The following is a 15000-nucleotide window of genomic DNA, read 5'->3' on the forward strand; positions in this document are numbered from 1 at the left end:
CACTCTCCCACTGAACTATGCCAACTCTGTATAAATACTTTACTTAAACAGGGTATGAATAAAAGGGCTATAATCCATATTCATTTTTATATTTACATTTGACAATAAATTACATAAAATATACAAAGAGAACACCACATGTTACTTTACATACTAATGAGCTCAGCCTATGGCTTATTTTCCCTTTTGGAACACAATTGTGGCTAAAATCCATTTTAAGTACATTTAAAAAGTGCCAAGACAGTCTTCACATTTCCTAATTATCCATATTTCACTAAAAATAAACCTTTCAGACATGACAAATTGAATGTAAATGGATATCTCACTCCAAATGTTGCCCGAAAAATCCTCTAATTTACATTCAACTTCACATACAATATTACGCATAAACTGTCTTGAGCAAAAGAGAAAATGTGGATGGCATATGTAATCTGTTTCCCAAAAGTGCAACACCTCTGGTGACTAAAACCTCCACTCTTCCTCCTAGGCAGAAGTTTGGCCTCAAAGTTCCACGTTTCTAAAGGACAGCACTGACATTAGACGCTTTTGGCTTGACGAAAAGTACTAACCTTATGATCATACTTGTTTTCCTCTTTTTTTCTCTCCCTTATTTTTTCCGATATGATTACACTTTCCTCTAATGATCAGTTTCAAGTTCCTAGAAATCGTCAACCTTCCCCAAACTTTCCGCAAGATAATGTAAGAAAAGAAAATAATTATGACCAGATCTATTAACCGAAAATTGTAATGTGAAACCATCCAAGGGGTGAGCCCGAGATGGCACTTCAATAAAGCTCATTTACTCTTATAACATGAATAAAGCAATGAACCTTACTAACAACTAGGATCAACTTCTTATTCACCTCCTGAGAAACTTCCATTGATTGAAATTTTCTTCATGCTTGCATCTCTACAAACATCAAAAAAGGAAGGAAGAAAAATAGCATTATGACACCACTATACAAAATAAGTACGGTTTGGTTTTTACACTCAAGGATGTATAAGAATTGCACCTGTGTTTGAAAATTCCATTTTTCTTTTTCGCTATCATTCACTTCTTTTACTGTAAGAGTCCTCCAATCACTCTCATTCAAGATGACACTCGCATTTACATTGAAAAGGAAACCTGATTGTGCGCAAAAAATCTTGTTCAGGCAAACCACTATAGGACACTGACTTAATCTTTAAATTAAACACTGTTAACATACTCTTAATTACCAACAACAAAGTTCTCTTGATATGAGCCTAAACTATTTGTGCTGACAATAATTTTAACAACATTGTACAAAAAATGAGAAAACATGGCACACTAGGAGGTAAAGAAATCAATACAGATAGATAAATAATTGGTCTGTTTGGCACCGTTTTTTTTTTTTTTTTTTTTTTCTTTTTTGTCATTTTTGTGTCTTTTTTTTCTTATAGTTTTTTTTTTTTTGGTGTGTGTAACACCACTTTATTGGCTCTTCCCCTACATACCACCCTAAATATATATATTACAAGGTTCAAATTACCTATTCACAAACTTGAAGCTATGTATGAATGAGAGTGGCTAAAAAATATATACCGTATATAAAATGCACATATGGATCTAAACCCTTTATAAGAAAAAATGTAATGTAGAATGTGTGGACTGACATGGTGCACTGTACTTACCCATCAAAACAAAATTTGTGAAAAGAGAGAGAGAGAAAAAAAAGGATGAGGGTAGGAAGGACTGAAATGTGATAAGGTGAATGAAGGAATGTTGAAAAAAAAAAAAGGAAAAAAAGACAAAAAGAAAATGCAACAATGAAAGCCACAACACTGCAAGTAAAAACTAAACGGCTGACTTTTTCTTCCTAGACTTCAATGAAACACTTTTCGTTCCTAAGAGTGCTTGATTTCAAGGGCAGTGGCGAGGTAAGATGTTTGTATTTAAAGTCTTTAATAGTGTACTGGTAAGGTCATTATGTATGAGCACGTGAGAGTGAGCAAGAGTGAGAAACCTTGGCAAAATCACGCAAATAAATAATGATACAGTTTTCAAAAGGAAACAGGAGAGAGGAGAGGAGAGACAAGAGAGGCAAAGGACAAGAGATGAGAGGAGAGAGGCAAAACAAGACAGAAGAGAAAAAGATTAGAGATGAGAGAAAAGAAGAGACGAGGGAAAAGAGTACATAATGAAAATGTTGCTCACTACATGATGTGGTATTATGCTTAAATGTGTTTGAATGTGTGAGTGAGTGAGTGAGTGAGGGAGTGAGTGAGTGAGTGAGTGAGTGAGTGAGTGAGTGAGTGTGTGTGAATGAATGAATGAGTGAGTGAGTGAGTGAGTGAGTGAGTGAGTGAGTGAGTGAGTGAGTGAGTGAGTGAGTGAGTGAGTGAGTGATCGAGTGAGGAGTGAGTGGTGAGTGAGGAGTGAGTGAGTGAGTGAGTGAGTGAGTGAGTGAGTGAGTGAGTGAGTGAGTGAGTGAGTGAGTGAGTGAGTGAGAGAGTGAGTGAGAGAGTGAGTGAGGAAGTGAGTGAGGAAGTGAGTGAGTGAGTGAGTGAGTGAGTGAGTGAGTGAGTGAGTGAGTGAGTGAGTGAGTGAGTGAGTGAGTGAGTGAGTGAGAGAGTGAGAGAGTGAGCGAGTGAGCGAGTGAGAGAGTGAGAGAGTGAGAGAGTGAGTGAGAGAGTGAGAGAGTGAGAGAGTGAGAGAGTGAGAGAGTGAGAGAGTGAGAGATTGAGAGATTGAGAGATTGAGAGATTGAGAGATTGAGAGATTGAGAGATTGAGAGATTGAGAGAGTGAGAGATTGAGAGATTGAGAGATTGAGAGATTGAGAGATTGAGAGATTGAGAGATTGAGAGATTGAGAGAGTGAATGTATAAGTGTGTGTGTGTGTGTGGGTGGGTTTGTGTGTGTGTGTGTGTGTGTGTGTGTGTGTGTGTGTGTGTGTGTGTGTGTGTGTGTGTGTGTGTGTGTGTGTGTGTGTGTGTGTGTGTATGTGTGTGTGTGTGTATGTGTGTGTGTGTGTATGTGTGTGTGTGTGTGTATGTGTGTGTGTGTGTACATGTATTTGTGCGTGTATATGTGTACATATGTGCATGAGAACATGCATGTGTGTACATGCATGTGTGTGTACATGCATGTGTGTGTGCATGTAAGTGTGTGCATGTCAGTGTGAGAGCATGTATACATGCACGTACATGTGGACGTGTGTGTGGAGGGGTCATGCTAGGCGGCTACTGCATAGGTACTAACAGGACTGCCTCTTCGGCACATTCCCTTGTGAGAAAGGGCAATTCGATTTCAACCCTGCATATTGTGTTTGGAAAGAAGTTAAGATAAAAAAAATCAAGCCTAAGGTACTACTCCACCATTGTGACAAGTAATGCAACTTTCAACCTTATATTGTACTACAATACCCATTTTCATATAATTAGAAAAAATAATAACAGAATTCTGTAATGGCAACTGTTTCACAAGTCAAGAGTGAACAGCAAATACATTTTTTTTTCTTTTTTAACATTTAACCAAACAGATGGGACACCCCATTTCTTTGTACATATAACATCAGAGGAATTGGGGAAGGATGTAAACCAAGGAAAATAAAGTGAAAAAGAAAAGAACAATCATGAGAAGAGAAATCAGCTACTAAAAAATGGCAGGACGACGAAGGAGAAATCCATATCTTTACACGTATTTTGCTCAACAAAATATAAACGTCAAGAGAATCTGAATGATGACAACGAATCACAGTACTTAAACTCAGGTTCAAAAGTCGGCCAGGTTCAAATTCCCGAGCAAGGAATTGGTGTGAAAAAGAACGTTTAAAATTACAACTTATAAATTGCGTTGTTTGTTAAAATAGTAAAGTACTTTAACTAATACAGAAGAACAGGTGGACTTTTAAGTTATAAAAAAATGGGACGCTCTTGCCTGTTCTATTACACTCATAAAAGAAAATACATGATTGTGTTGTTTCACGTTAAAAATCAGAAGCAATTTTCGATTTTCTGTTATTAATAAAAGGAAATCGCACTTGTTTTCAAAGTAAATGTATCCTTCTCAAATAAATTAAATCTTTTTGACACATTCCTGTTTACATTCTAGGCTAATTCTATCATTTTTCTTGTTATTTTTGCAGCTTGTTTGTATAACTAAACAAAGACAAAATAAAAAATGCACATAAAAAGGTAAATTACAGAACAAGAACTAATGCACTGCCAAAGATGTAATTTTCAACTACCTTAAATCATATTCATAAATTTCGTAACTGTCGCTGGCCTTGAATTTTTGCAAGTATCACACATGCATACTTCAGAAAAGAAAATTAATAAGAAATAATAAATAGAGATAAACACAGATTAGACGACAAGAGGGTAATACCCCAGCTGTCTTTCCTTTGTACCATAACATTGTCACTATATCTACAGTTTGTGTCATAGAACACGGCAGGAACTGTCCATTCCTAGCAGACCAGTAACTAAATAAAGTTTACTCCTTCTCTTCTATTTTAACTTTTCTTGATAATGATAAGGAAGATATCTATTATCTCATGATAAAATTACCCATGAAAATGATGTATGGCTGCTGGATAAATCAGTTTGCCGAATTCCATGTCTGAGAGAGGGAGAGAGATCAGTAGGCCTATGAAAGACGACCGAAGTAATTTACTTGATGGAACAACACCAACCCTTGTGAAGTCCATCAAATGCGCTTATTCAGTCTCAGCCTTCACCAGTCTATAGAGATTATTATTATCCTGGGTGTGCCACAGTCGACTAGTTTGAAATCATCACATACATGCTCGGAAGTCCATAGTATTCACACCTTCACCCCTCCCCTTCCATTCAACTTGACAGATTGTTGATTGTTCACTATCCCCTTAAGAACACGGCTAACCAGTTTGGAATTTTTTTTGCCTTCTGTTCAGTACGGTATCATGCAATAGCCTGTATACAATCAGGCTCTTTTAACACAAAAGCAATCTTCATGCTCATAATCACAACTTAAAACTTTACATAAAATCACATTCTAAAAAAAGACAGCTAAAATTACAGCACTCTGATAATCTGTTGTAGACCTTCAAGAAAACCTGCATGGCTGAGGCAGTTTCCATTTCCCCAGATAACCGAAGTCATTAGCCATATTTTCTGGTCACAAAATTCATATCCTCTTATCATCCATCCAACCTGTTTTCTGCATATCCTCAAAATATCACAACAAGTATGAAGTATGATTTACCATATACAATTTTCCAACACTGCAACAGCTATTCCAAATACAAAAAAGTCTTTCCAACCAAGCCTTGTCCATCAACTGCTAGTGCTATTCACTAGATATTTTATCTTCAACAAACTCTACACAATTCGTATACAACTTAATATGGTTCCTCTGCTGTAAATGTTCATAATATTTTACTGTGTGCATTACCTTCTACATGAAAATATATAAATAAATAATAAAACACAAAAAAGGTACTAAAAATATATAAAACTTAAAAATGCTTATCATTAATAAATAAAAAGTATCAATACAAAAATACAAGGTAGATAAAATGCTCTATAGATATAATACTGTGAGCTTACAAATTAGCAGGAACTAAGCAAATGGAATCATAATACATAATGTACTGGTAGATCACCTCTGAATAACCATACAAAATGTGGTTACTGTAAGAAAGAAAAAAATGTTATCATCTTTATCAAACACATTTCAAAGAGCAAAAATATCTTTAACTTATAACACCTCTGAGTTGCTGTGTATTATTTTTATAGATAATAAAAAGTGTTCTTGATACTTGAAACTTATAATGCCCTTATGCAAAAGTCGTGTTGTTTTCCTGCAAGACAAAGATGGCCTTGAGGCTAAAATTGGTACTGTGCTAAACTAGTATATCACAGCCATGATTGCTTGTTCAAGATCTGATGACATCACAGTAACATTCTGTCCCAAACCAAAGCTTAAATTCTTTACTTCTACTAAAATGTAAACTATTCAGCAAACTTGATTTCACAGTCTCGGCAATGCAAATACTCCCTATATTCAAATCTACAAAGCTGAAAACAATTTAGAAAAAGGTGTCTTTGAGACAGCTTACTTTGTTAACATCTTGTTTCTATTCCTTCTCAACTTGAATGATCATTAGGTTCCATAATTTCATAATGACTCTCATCAGAATCTTCCATTTACCCTTAATATTACACCTATCAATTAGTTACAACATATGTTTCCTGATACCTTCAATGGTACTCTATTAGGGCATCACATATTTGGAGAGTTTCAATCTTTAAGTAGAGGCAGCAGGGTAAACTTGGGTTCAATTCTAATGTTTTTCCATTTGCAATAATGCTATCCTTCCATAACTTCAATAAATATGATGTCACATCCTAGGGTATTTTTTAAATTTAAAGTCACCAAAAAAAGTGACTCTTATTGTCAGTACCAAACTTAGAGAAAGAGGCCTCATCTCATCCAATATTCAATGCTTTTTCTCCCCCGGAATAATAAATAAAATTAAAAAATCAATGAGCATTTCCTCTAAAATCATAATTTCTACCAAGATCTCTATCTGTGGAGGGAAAATGTTTAACCAGCTGTATCCAGAAAGACAAATAAACAAAGTACATGATTAATAATGAAAAAATGGTAATAATAACAACTACATACTTTCCCAGCACACTCATCAATTGCTCTTAAACCTTCTGCATCCAGTTAAATGGTCCAGAATTCCTGACTGTCTCACCAGGCAGAAGTTTTTCCCTTGTAGCACACACTGAGGAAAGTCATTCCCACTTTAAAACACTGCTGCTAAGCTATACAACATTGAGCAACTCCTATTACACTTGACAAATACAAAGCAAACTACATTAGCCTCACTGGGGAGGAGGGGTGAGGAGGGAGAGGGGAGGTGAAATGGAGAAATAAATACTTTAAAATTACAGGGTACACTCAGGACCTAATTGCACTGATACACAGGGTGTATTACCTTAACTTAAAAGACAACAGAACAAACAAATTATGCATAATCATAAAATAATAACAATCAATAAACTTATCAATATCAATCCAGTTGGTAGTGATGGTAAGATAAATCATAAGTATAATAAAAATACAAATTCACACTGCAATAGGAAGTATTACTGTATCATTAAGTATTACTAAGAACAATTAATAATTATCATTATTAAAAATAATCAGTATTAGTAATAAATAATAATAGAAGAATAACAACAATAATAAATATAACTATGATTCGAATGACAATGAAAATGGTGACCATAATCAATAATGATAATAATGGTGATAATGAGCATAATGATTATGTAAATAATAATAATAATAATAATAAAAATAATAATAATAATATGCCTCTTTCATCCTAGTTGGCTGAATGTCTCAATAGTAAAGCTGTGACACTCCTTAAAGTCTCTGTCAACATAAACTTTACTAACAACAGAAATCATAGAAAAGGTCATACATATCTTTGACAGCTTAATATGAGGATAAGCTACATCATTTCCTTATTTCTGAACTGTAATTCAAAAAGGGAAGCAAGAGTCCAAACTCATCCCTTGAGACAACACACTATCTAGGAGTCGACAGAATAAAAACCCATACCGAAACAGAACTTGTTTAAAACCCGACCCCTTCACATCTCACAGTTTGCTTTACTCTATCCAATGCCACTGTTTTTTTTTTTATCTTCATACAAAAATAGATTTTCTTGTAAAAACAAACCACAAGCGGTGGGCCTCTAACCTGACTGACACTGTCTGGTATGGTTTCATCCTGTGCCTAGGGGCAGATTCTGTAACAGTAGATGCGGAAAATTTGGAACAATCAGTCAGCAGATGTTGTGAAGGTGATACTGGCCAATGTAGCAGAGGATATATAAAGTCCTCTCATATTCTGCAATTCCTGAAGAATATACTAGAATCCACACCCTAGTCTTTGGTGAGAAGCTGAGATGGGCAGAAAGACATAAGTGTGTATGGGAAGAAGGTAAGCTTTCAGCTAAACTCAGTAACATTGGTCTATGTTACTTTATCCCATCACATTCAGGTGATCTTATGCCTCATCAATCTTTGGTCTCGACCATGTCTACACTTCCATCGTCATCATCATCCTGAAAAACATGGGAGCATGTGAAGCTCAGTAAAATAGTAAATATACCAGGGATAAATCAAAAACCTTACCATCACAAACTCTTGGCAATTTCAGTACATAGAATGAAATCTATCATACCTGGACATGACCCTGTCCAGAAGATATAATAGTCGATGCATCCAGTGACGCATTAAGAGCTGCAGGAACTTCAACATTATTGTCTAACCCCGGTTCAAGTTTGGGCACCTGTACGATTGGTGTAACCACTTGTAGTGGCTGACCATCTGCACCTTGAATGTTCGCAACAACAGTCTGGTATACTGGTAGGGGCACTGTTATCATTCCTGACACAGGATATGCTCCCGAAACATTCACAGGTACTGGAGGAAGAATAATGACAGACATTAATTATCACATGAATCACATTTTGTGTAAATCAAAAAATCAAGTATTTTAGGTATATTGACATAACTGACAGTACAAACTTACTCTGTGAGCCATCCTCTCCTGTTATTATGATGGTTCCCTCTTGACCTAAGGTGCCCTCCGATACGTGGTTGAGGTCGATGGCCACCGAACCCCCGCTCTCTCCGTCCACCGACTCTCCATTCTGTGTTGTGATCTGTAGGGTCAACAACCTCATCCCTTTTATAGCTGATAGGTTAGTCACCAGCACCCAGGAGGAGCATTCATGCAATCTACATGGGTTAGCATTTCACACTGTAAGACTACAGACAGTAAGCCATCTCTTAATGCTTTCATCATGTTTTTTAGTATTGCACTATCTCAAAAAAAGCAATACACATTAATAATACTGAAGCAAAGCTTGTGATAAATTACACATTTTAATTCATGACCTTAGAAATATACAAACTTCTTTTCCTTCCTTCTCCCTATAATGAGAACAAAAGTGAATCTAATAACATTAAGAGAGTACTTACTGTTATATAAATAAGCAAATACAAGCTCAATTAAACAAGCTGCCACATCACTGATATTGCATGCTACACAAATATACAAACTGTACAAAAACTCAGCATAGCATACCAGGCACAGAATTCCACAAAAAGTGAAAATGCAAGTGTGCTGCAAGCAAAGATGGGAGAACATGCATCTGGCAGCATACACTTCATTTTATATTTTACTGAGCACCACTTAACTGCTATACCTCAATCTACACTCAAGGCCACCCCTAACATTATCATTATTAGGAAACATGGCTAAGACACAGATGAGAAAATAATTAAAGGTATAAGTGACATCCATAAAGCATTAAGGCTGGCTGTAGCTATGATAATGCACCTGATCCGTGCAGCTCACTTAACAAGCCTAAGAAAGTTTGGGAAGACAAGGAACCTTAAGAAGCAGGTCAAAAGAAGTTAATCCCAGATTCGGAGAGTGTTCATCCAAGAACAAAGTCTCTATTAGTTGGAGTGTTTCTTCATCCCTCACATGAAAACTGCAACCTCAGAGGAAGTCATTCATAAATCATAGGCATAAGAGAATGCTTTTCTAAAAGTTATACAGACCTGACATTTACTTTGTTAAAAAATTGTGCATTAGGCTTTTTCATGACTCAAATAATTTACCATACATTTATCCCAAAAGAAACTTTAAAATTTCAGCCTAGAATACTCAAAAATTTATGCAACAGACTACCAGACAGTGTAGAAAAAGTACTGAATAGTTGAGGTATTGCAATTAAATATAAACTTAAATGATTCCTTTTGATATACTGAAATAAGATTCACATCACATGGAAGACATAATGGTGGCGAGTGGCTCAGTAACTTTTTGCACAGCCTGTATGGCACATGGGAACACACACACCATGCAGACATTCAAGACATGTTGTATTTGGGATCTAGCTCACTAAAGTTAGCACTTCTCTTAAATGAGAGGATCTGTATATATACTCTGTCCAACGTGATTTTTGTTTATCTATTTTTTACACTTGCATAGCTCCATAAGTGCTTAGTCAACCAAGCAGGCAATTATAAGGTCTACCTGATCTCACTTGTTTGCCTTATTAATAGAAAGTTCAGACATAAATTTTTATCTTTTTTGCTTTCAGTATTGTTAATAACATTACAATATTGTCATTAAAAATAATAATATCAATAATAATACTTGCATCAGAATATTTTTTCTTTTTCCAAAATTCATGAAATGAGGTAAACAAGTGAAATAAGTTAGGCCTTGTAACCACTCTTTAAGAACAATGCAGCGTATCTAAATATTATAAAGCAAGCTACAATAGCTTAGGTTGGACTACAAAAAGTTGTCTTTTTGTGTTGTGTTTAGACTATATCAGGTAAGATTACATGCAGACTGTAGATAGTTTATACAGTAATTAACAATAAGCAGAAAAAAATCATGTATAATACTATACATTTGACTATAATTTTCAGCATAATTTATCCCTTTCCTTTACTACAGAACTTGTGTAGAAAAAAAATATAAGACACCAAAGGTTAATCCAAAACTCCAACCCTGGGTAAGTAGATCATGCACACAATACCAACCATGCATATTACTTCTCTCTAACATGCACTACAATAGGGGAACCATCACCTGGCCTTCCGATTTCCAACTTCCAATATTTGTTCTGGACATGATCTCTTTCAATTAAAAAATCTAATTAAACATCAAAACATATTCACTTTCTTTCAAAAATACTTATTCAGACAATAATACAAAATAAACTTACAGTAGTAAGGCTAAGTGACTGTTAGGCTAAAACAAGTTTGAAAAATAAGTATCTTGGTAGTCCCATCAAATTCCATAACTCTCATGAAGTGTTATTTCAGATGGAGGCAAAATCTACAGGTAATTAATAACCCGAGTGATGAGTCCCTTCATAAGCAACTACAATAGTCTTCTTAAATAAACACTTTTCATTTGTAAATCATAAAATCTGTGCCCTGTTGCTTTTAGGTAATGCACTATAATATTCTTATCCATATAATCATAGAATGAACCATGCTACCATCCTCCAGTCATATGACGGAAAATTCATAGCTTTCTTATCAATAAGTGGACAAATGACACCAGCACTGGACACTATGTGGATAAAAACTAAGATCACAATTTCATTTACAAAGAAGTGTTTACTTTTTGAATACTGATACAGCTTCTCCAAGATTTCAAAAGCATTCATTATGTGCATTTTAAAGTTTTTATGTTGTTTTTTTTAAATTCTAAAGCTGAATACATTTTTCACATATTTTGGTTAGTCCATACACATTCTTTTTGCAGGATAGGGAATGGTGCTTGTTAGGTGAAGGCAAAAACATAACTGCATAACAACCAATGGAACTGGATAGTGACCACAGTAATATAATTTAGAGAAACACTTGTTCAACAAATAATCATAAATAGTGAGCATAATATTCTACAATTACTTTAAAACATTAATATGATCTTATTATCAGAAGTGAGGCTTCCTGAAGCTAGTAAGAGTCAAAATTCTGGTAACTTTAATCAATACATTACTTCAATAAGTACATCAGACCACAGACTTTCAATGTAAACATGTTTAATGATATATAATAAATAAATATTTTCAGATACATATCTGAATTATTTTTGTAATTTTAGAACATATTTTAAAAAGTAGCATAATCATCTAAAATTAATATGAAACTCATTAACCTTAAAAAGAGCAAATATACATGTGCTAATTAGCATTATATTATGGGAGGAAACTTTTTACAAATTTAAGAATAATTTGTAGATAAATACCTCAGTTTTGATAAACTAATATTCTGCAGCACCCCTTAAATACAAAATTAGCAAAGCTGCAACTATCACATTATCTTCAGATATGTATCTAAAATAACAGAAAATCTACTAAGAGACAAAGAAAAATACTTACATGGGCAACGCCTTGTACGTGCGCGGTGGTTCCATCTGGCAGTTGGATGACAGGGTTACTAGGATCCACCTGGATGATTGAAACTGTGCCATCTGGATTGCTAATGGTCTGTACCACTGGACCTGAATACACTGGGTTCACTTGACCACCAACCTGCACCAAGGCAAACATCAAAACTTTATGAACAAAACACTGCATATTTGAAAAAATAGGCAAGCATCAATTATACTATACAATTAATTGAACCGGCCACTAATCTTTTGTACTGTTATTACAGAAGCCCAACAATTCTCTCTATAAACATCTTGAAAATTGTATGTCTAAATGCACATTCTTCTTAACAAAAAATAGTAAGCAATTACAAGTTAAATTCATGCTGGTAATAAATGCTTAGACTATTTTCTTTCTTCACTACTTTAACCAGAACAATGAGTTAAATAACTGCAACTTCTATAAAAAAAATACCATTATAATGTAAAAACAGAAAACATTTTGATCCTGGCATGACTACCAACATCAAGGGACATACCTGAGTCTTTTCTTCCTCTTCATTAAATGCCGGCAAGAGATCATCTCGCCCGTGGTATTTATAACAATTGACTACAATCTGACGTAAAGCAGTCGTCCAAGATACCTGGGAAGAGGATCATAAAGACTTAAGCTTCCAGGATCCCCAACTTGTTTCTAATCTTTTCAACATAAATCATTTGCTGATTTATTAACACACTTCACATTCATCTCACTATTAATATTACAAATCCACAGTCATGGATATAGTAATACATGACCTAATATTCCTTCACCTCTCAATAAAGCAACATGAATGCAGATTAGTTGTAAATATATCACTAGTATAACTGAAAAATAAATATTACCAAAATACAACATTATGTATTATATAATACACAGAATAATGATGGCATATATGCTCCAATGAATATTACCAAAGATCATGTATACTCTAATATATATTAATTAAACTCAGATGATCTAATGACACAGTTCTTACATGTCTTCATTCTTCTTTACATTCCAACTTTTAGAATTATACTACATGAATATTATAAAATTTTGGTAGTTAATGTTGTGATGTAATACCTAAAAATAGATGTGAAGAAAAACAAGGAAAGAAAATGATGCCGTTGTTCTAGTTCTTTTTGAGTATACAGCAATTTAAATACACCAACAAATATATACCTCTAAATTTCTTTGAACGTTTTTCATATAATCCCAAAAATAAACATCAAATAATATTCAATATACAAATAATGCATAATCTTACCTTTTGTTTTTGGTCCTCTGATCGCGCATCCATTCTAACATTCGCCCACGGAACATCTTTCGGCCACCAGGGCGGCCGAGTAGATTCCTTTCCCCAGCCTGGTTTACCTCTCCCTAAGATAAATATTGCAATGTAATGACCCTTCTTGTTATTGCTATTTGTTAAAAGTATTCAAGTCTCTCTTAAGAACACACCCCACCGAGGCCTAAACACCTACAACTACAACAATAGTATATTTAATCTGGATATATAGAAGGTCTTAACCCCTTCCAGGGGTTGGGCTCCAGGGCTAAATCCCATGGCTAGCAGGGCTGTTTCAGGATTGATAACTGACAATATTTAACATAGTTGAAAAAATTAATATTTCTTCTTCTTGAGCTTACAGTTTTTATTAATTCCTAATCTTTTTCCACATATCAATAATTCCATTAATACTGGCACATGTGATCAGAAAATTTACATTACAATTGGATTTCCCATTTATTTGAAACAAGAATACTGATTTTTTCCCTACTTCATTTTTCATCATTTTTCATTTACTATTTCTGTGGTCAGGTGATGAGTGATCACGACCAGAGACTGGGGGGGGGGCAAAGCTCTTGGTTTTAAAATTCAATCATTCAGAAAATTACCCTGGCTTTACCATTGTTCTTGCTTTATATCTATAGTGACTAAGGTAAATATTATAATTTTTCATTTTAGAAGCCCTACTTTTCTCGAAATGATTCCAAAGTTGTAACAATGACATCATTATCATTCATCCATCCTTCTCATGAAACCAGCTTTGGTCTCTCCTTATCTCTCATTTTCCACAGGCACATTCAAGATTGCAAAGAGGACAAAAGTTACTGCAGTATTATAAGCATTCTTTTTTTTTTTTTTTTTTTTATTGTGCAGTAATAATATCAAGAGATGTTATCAGCTGGTGGGTGAGACATCAAACAACGTACGATACAATAATGTTCTGAACAAACTATACATCTACAGTTATCCCCATAAATGAACCTACACCTCAACCCAAATGCACACTATGATTAGAGATAATTCACAACCACATGATCCTCTATACTTTTTCAATATCACAGATCTACATACAGAAACCTTTGAAAAGAATATGAACTCAGCAGATATCATTTATGTATTTCTGATGACAATATAATAAAAAACATACAAATACATCTCTTATACTATGAAAGATACTTATTCTCATTCATAGCTTTTGCTATACATAAACAGTTAATTTATTAGCAATTCTATAACCAACTAGAATGAGCTTTATAACTTAGAAAGAAATAATGAAACCTCTTACCCGTAGAATATTTCAGCATTAAAGGAATAAAAGCTCTGAGTTGTGCTTGCGTCATCTTTTCTACAGGAGTCGGAATGCCATCTATGACAAGGGGAGGTAATTCATGCAACGACGGGTCATCCTGTGGGGGTGGGGGTGCTTGCTGTGCTAACGCATTTTCCAGTTCAGACATCACCATCTGCCGCAACGTTTTCATCTGTGTGAGATATTGAAACAGCTATAGTGAGTAACACCATCTTGTTTTCTTTGTTACTTTGAACTACTCTGTTGTATAAAGATACAATTACCATTCCATTACCAGCAAAACTCATTACTACTTCAGAGATTTTAAATATCAGAGTACTGTTCTTTCAAACACAATTTCTTGTTTGTTCATGATATGGAGAGAGAAAAAAGACATTCAACTTGTGTCTAGCCATAAATGCCTACTTCCAATATGGTGAACATCTAAATGCAGGT

The 15000-nt window shown here is 34.6% G+C and overlaps 1 protein-coding gene across 5 annotated transcripts in view; it reads right to left on the reverse strand.

Annotated features, from left to right (window-relative positions):
- Positions 1-5738: 5738 nt before the first annotated feature.
- The window catches only part of LOC125032647 (DNA-binding protein Ewg-like), a 22752-nt gene continuing 13490 nt past the window's right edge, over positions 5739-15000 (reverse strand). For 4 of the 5 annotated variants that reach the window (XM_047623910.1, XM_047623919.1, XM_047623897.1 and 1 more), the window contains exons 6-12: positions 14542-14737; positions 13233-13345; positions 12480-12584; positions 11951-12103; positions 8563-8695; positions 8212-8453; positions 5739-8092 (exon numbers count right to left, since the gene is read on the reverse strand). In XM_047623910.1, the coding sequence (XP_047479866.1) occupies positions 8045-8092; positions 8212-8453; positions 8563-8695; positions 11951-12103; positions 12480-12584; positions 13233-13345; positions 14542-14737 (990 nt within the window). In that variant the 3' untranslated portion in view covers positions 5739-8044. The remainder of the gene's footprint in view (positions 8093-8211; positions 8454-8562; positions 8696-11950; positions 12104-12479; positions 12585-13232; positions 13346-14541; positions 14738-15000) is intronic. The other variant, XM_047623927.1, reaches the window with a different exon arrangement.

Source organism: Penaeus chinensis, chromosome 2 (assembly GCF_019202785.1).
Source record: "Penaeus chinensis breed Huanghai No. 1 chromosome 2, ASM1920278v2, whole genome shotgun sequence".
Classification (NCBI taxonomy): domain Eukaryota; kingdom Metazoa; phylum Arthropoda; class Malacostraca; order Decapoda; family Penaeidae; genus Penaeus; species Penaeus chinensis.